General features: G+C 64.3%; 1 protein-coding gene across 1 annotated transcript in view; it reads left to right on the top strand.

Moving 5' to 3' along the window:
• CDHR4 (cadherin-related family member 4) overlaps positions 1-3973 on the top strand; it is a gene marked incomplete at its 5' end in the record, with an annotated part of 5566 nt that extends 1593 nt beyond the window's left edge. The window contains 13 exons of the mRNA XM_008942459.1: positions 66-202; positions 277-442; positions 536-686; positions 924-1026; positions 1258-1473; positions 1553-1692; positions 1774-1928; positions 1969-2200; positions 2275-2414; positions 2504-2539; positions 3603-3666; positions 3766-3796; positions 3918-3973. Of these exons, the coding sequence (XP_008940707.1) occupies positions 66-202; positions 277-442; positions 536-686; positions 924-1026; positions 1258-1473; positions 1553-1692; positions 1774-1928; positions 1969-2200; positions 2275-2414; positions 2504-2539; positions 3603-3666; positions 3766-3796; positions 3918-3973 (1627 nt within the window). The remainder of the gene's footprint in view (positions 1-65; positions 203-276; positions 443-535; positions 687-923; positions 1027-1257; positions 1474-1552; positions 1693-1773; positions 1929-1968; positions 2201-2274; positions 2415-2503; positions 2540-3602; positions 3667-3765; positions 3797-3917) is intronic.
• Positions 3974-4625: the final 652 nt, after the last annotated feature.

The following is a 4625-nucleotide window of genomic DNA, read 5'->3' as shown; positions in this document are numbered from 1 at the left end:
GGGCTGGGCTGGCGGGGGGCTGCTGGTGGCCCCAGGCCATGCCATGTTGCCCACCTTGCCTGCAGCAAGCCACAGCAGGCTGTGACGGTGCCGGAGGGCACCGGCCCCTTGGAGGTGGTCACACAGGTCCATGCCATTGGTGACAACATCCGCTACACCATTCTTGCTCCCGTGGCACCCACGCTCTTCACCATCGATGAGAGTAAGTGGGGCAGTGAAGGTGCACAGGACCATTCTGTCCTGGTGCCCAGTGCAACGTGGTTCTTTCTCCCACAGTGACGGGTGAGATCCGCAGCACCCGCCGGCTGGAGGTGGCCCGTGCACAGCTCCTCATCCAGGCTTACGATGTGCTGCACCCCAATGACTACGCCACTGCCACGCTCAACATCACCGTGGAGGGGACAAACTGGTGGGCACCAAGCTGCGTTCCAGCCTTCTTCGTGTACGGTTTGGGGAAGAAATGGGGCACAGGGGATGCTCTGCCGTGGCCAGGACAAGGGAGACAGGAGCTGAGCTGCTGACTGTCCCACCGCAGGTCCCAGGTGCCCGAGACAGTGTCACCTGGCACCACCCTAGTGACACTGAGGTGCACTGATGCCACCAGCACCAGGGGGCCTCTGCACTATGCCCTCGAGGGGCCCCACACCTCTCGCTCCCGCTTCTGCATGGAGGGGCCAAGGCTGCAGGTGAGTGGGGCTGGGGGCAGTGCCCAGGTGGCTGGCGAGCCTGGACCCAGGGGAGCCCAGCAGGACAGTGGGGACACTCTGATATGTGCCATCATGCCGGGTCCCAGGCCAAGGCTTCCTGGGGGCCTCTGCACCCCAAGGCTTGCCCGTCCTCCACCTTGCAGCCTCCTGCTCCCCTGGCATCACAGCTTTGCAGGGCATCTCGACTCTGCATGACTCCCCACCCTGGCTCAGCAGGTCAACACCACCCTGGACTATGACAGTGAGGCCGTGGCCACTGTGGGCTTCCAGTTCACAGCCACCATCGTGGTGACAGCAGGAGGGCAGCCCCCACAGAGCAGTGAGTAACTGTGGAGTGCCCTTTGCAGTAGGGGAGGTGGGAAAAGCCCTTCCTGACCCCCAAAACCAGCAGATCACAGAGGAAACACTCCTCCCTTACTGCCTTGGAGGTGCCCACCCCAGGGCTGGTGCCACCGTCCCCTGTCCCCCAGCCTGTCCGGGCAGAGCACACCCAGCCCGGTGCAGGCTGCGGGGTGGTGCCAGCGTGGCTGAGCCACTGTTTGCCACACAGCCCGAGTGCCCATGCTCGTGACGGTGACGCCTGTCAACGAATTCACCCCGGAATGCCCCAGTGGTGCCACCTTCACTGTGCTGGAGACTGCGGCTTTTGGCAGCACTGTGGGGCACGTGGCCGGCACCGACCGCGACTACCCCCTGGACAGCCTCGAGTACAGCCTGGAGGGGGACCCCGGCCCCACGCAGCCCTTCTCCATCGATGCGCACACCGGTGAGCGTCCAGCCATCCCACACCCCGCGCGCCCCCCCGCCGCACCCGCGGGTGCCCAGCAGCTCGTGTCACCCTGCAGGGGATATCCGTGTGGTGGGACCCCTCGGCTCGCAGCGACCCAAGAGCTACAGGCTGACGGTGCGGCTGATGGACACCCACAACGACCTGGACCCAGCAAAGCGGCGGAGCTGCCTGTGTGACGTGACCGTGCGCCTGCAGGTGCCAGTGCACACCCGTGGGGTGAGCCACAGTGGGTGCAAGCACTGTGGGTGCCATACCACCTCTCCCTGTTCCTGGCAGGCCGTGCCGGATCAGGCACCCGTATGCACCCCTGACGTGCAGGAGCTGCGGATCACGGCCGAATCAGGTGGCCGCCAGCCTGTCACCCACCTGGTGTGCCAGGGCAGCCCTGATGGCATCGGGCTGGCATACGCCATCATTGGAGGTGAGGGGTGGTCACAGCAGAGCACAACCCAGCCCCTCACCGTAGTGTAGCCTGGCACTGTGTAGACTTTCTTGTCCAGGCAACGAGGACGGGTGCTTTCGGCTGGAGGGGAACACCGTCTTCTACCTCTCCAATGACCTGGCTGGGCCCCGCACCTTTGTGCTGCTGGTGGAGGTGTGGGGTGTCCCCAGTGCCCTCCGCCGCAGCACCGTGGTGGCACTGGTGCTGCACGTCACCCCCCGGAGTACCCTGGTGCCACCCAGTACCACCACCCGGCGCACGGTGAGCAGAGCCCCCTGAGCAGGTCCGTGAGGAACCCAGCCCCCGTGTGCCACCTCACCCCACCGGCTCCGCAGACGCTGCCACAGGGGCCGCTGCTCATCACGCGGACGGAGGCAGTGTGGCACCCGCCCGCCTGGTTCGTGGCCGTGCTGACTGTCTCCAGCACCCTGCTGCTGGCTGCCCTGGGCTGTGTGGCCTGGAGCCTGCTGCGCAGGTGAGCCCTGGCCCCCTGGCACGGCACAGCATGGCACGGCACCGTGAGAAAAATCAGGGGCTCATGTCTGCCCTCTGCTCCTTCTGCAGCTACAGAGACCCTGGCAAGCTGCTCCTGGCCAAGAGGTGGGTGCTGCACGGCTGAGGTGGGCATACCAGCAGCGAGGGACAGCCGTGCATGTTGGCACAGGCTCCTGTAGTGTCCTCCTCAGGGAGACGCAGCATGTGAGGGGTGTTTAATGCACCCCATGTTTGGCTGTGATCTGTGGGTTGCTGTGCCAGGGAGCCAGCTCTGCCCCAAGGCAAGGATGCAGCATTGATGGGAGCCATGTGTGCAGAGGTGGTGATTTGGCCAGCGGATGGTCATGTCCATAGCCAGGCTGGGGCACAAACTCTGCAGTGGGATGGCAAAGCACTGGCGTTGCAGCCCGCCACAGGGCTGGGTCCCAGCACCAGGGCTGGGTTCACCGTGGCTCGCCAGAGGAGCCCCAATTAGATGGAGAAAGCTCCCCAAGAGGAGGTGAGAGGCAGCACACCCCTCCAGGAGGATGAATGAGGGGTGACAGACAGCACAGAGGAGAGCCCAAGGGGACACTGGAGTCGGCCCAGCCTGCGTTGGGCATCTGCATGGCAAGGAAGAGACATGTGAGCCCGTGGGCAGGATAACAGCCACCTCCAGTGGCATAATAGCTGCCTCCTGTGGCGTAACTGCCCCGGGGTGATGCACGGCCGTGTCCTTGATCACTGGTGAGGCTGGGGACACCGTGCTTGGTGGCACTGGGGCTGTAGTGATCATGCAGAGGAGAAGACTTGGGCTCAGCCCCTGCAGGTGTCCCTGGCAGCAGAGGGGCTCCAGTCTGCAGGTCTGCCAGCACAGCATCCTCTGAGCACAAGAATGGTGTGTGCTGGCCTGTGGGGAAACAAGCAGATCTGGTGGCAGACCAGCTTGCTGCTTTTGGGCATCACTGAAAGGTGGGAGCACAGCCCCTGCCACAATCCCCTTCGGTGCCCAGGGGACACATGGGCTGGGAAAGGGCACGACCAGGTAGGTGGATGATGGGATCTATGGGGTGCAGCTGGCAGTGAAAAGCCTGGCTGGCAACCTGCTCCTGGCAGCATCCCTTGGGGTCAAGGCCAGGGGCACATCACCAACAGCATGCCCTCTGCTCACCCCCTCTTCCCTCTGCAGCTCCTGGGATGTTGCAGAGCAGAAGGGTGAGGAGGAGCGGGACCACCCTCATGCCAGCACCCTGGTAAGTCCCTGCTGCAGCAGCAAGGGCAGGTGCCTCACTGGGGGTGCAGGAGGGAGCCCTGGGGTCCTCAGCACCCTCGCCTGTCTCTCCTCTGCACAGAGGCAGTTTGATGGCCGTGCCCAGGACGTACGTGAGTACCCGCTCCCACAGCCCCACGCAGAGGGTTCTGGGGGACAGGAAAGATGGGCACCAGGCGGTGACGCCTGGGCAGTGCCCATGGGGCAACTGCTGCGTGTTGCCTCCCATCTCAGGCACCGGCAGGGACTACCTCTTCAACAGCGTGACGGGGGCACGGCGCTGGATCTGAGTGGGTTGACTCGGTGAGGGGCTCCTGGGGACCCATAGCTCCCTGCAGGCTGCACCGGGCGGGGGGCCAGGCTCTGGCAGACACCTGGCACGGCCCTCGGGCCCAGGAGAAGAACAAGATCTCTCCTCCAGGGAAGAACCCACCATCCACACAGTGCAGCCAACCCCTGAACCGCCCCAATAAATGGTGGCAGAGGTTGCACCCGCTGCCGTGATTGCCGCAGGGAGCACCGCGGCCGAGCAGCCCCGCCGGTGGCTGTCCCGCTCCGCTGTGGCAGTTATTATCCAGCTGGGGATGTGGCCAGGGGGACCCAGGTGACTACCATCCGACCCAGGATGGCAGTTATGGCAGCTGAGGTGCGCACTGTAAAAAAAATGCTCCGAGGGCTTTGGCAGGTTCTGCTCCATTCGCTGCAGCGTCTGCGCAGTCTGGATGTGACCCAGCCGGGTCGGTCCTCTGCAGAGACGCGGTCTGGGGCAAGAAAACTCAATCGGGGCTAGTTTTGAGAAACTTTTGCCCCGTGTCCCATGTCTCCTTCAAGCTCTGCCTTGCTCCAGTGCTCCCGGGTGCAAGCCAGGGGGATGAGCAGCGGGTCGGCGGAGGGTCCGGGCTTTTAATTTTGGGGAAAAGGCGAACGAGTGCGAGGGCGGGT

Source organism: Merops nubicus, unplaced genomic scaffold (assembly GCF_000691845.1).
Source record: "Merops nubicus isolate BGI_N331 unplaced genomic scaffold, ASM69184v1 scaffold48366, whole genome shotgun sequence".
Classification (NCBI taxonomy): domain Eukaryota; kingdom Metazoa; phylum Chordata; class Aves; order Coraciiformes; family Meropidae; genus Merops; species Merops nubicus.
The sequence above is the reverse complement of the archived record's forward strand: the minus strand, read 5'-3'. Positions and strand labels throughout refer to the sequence as shown.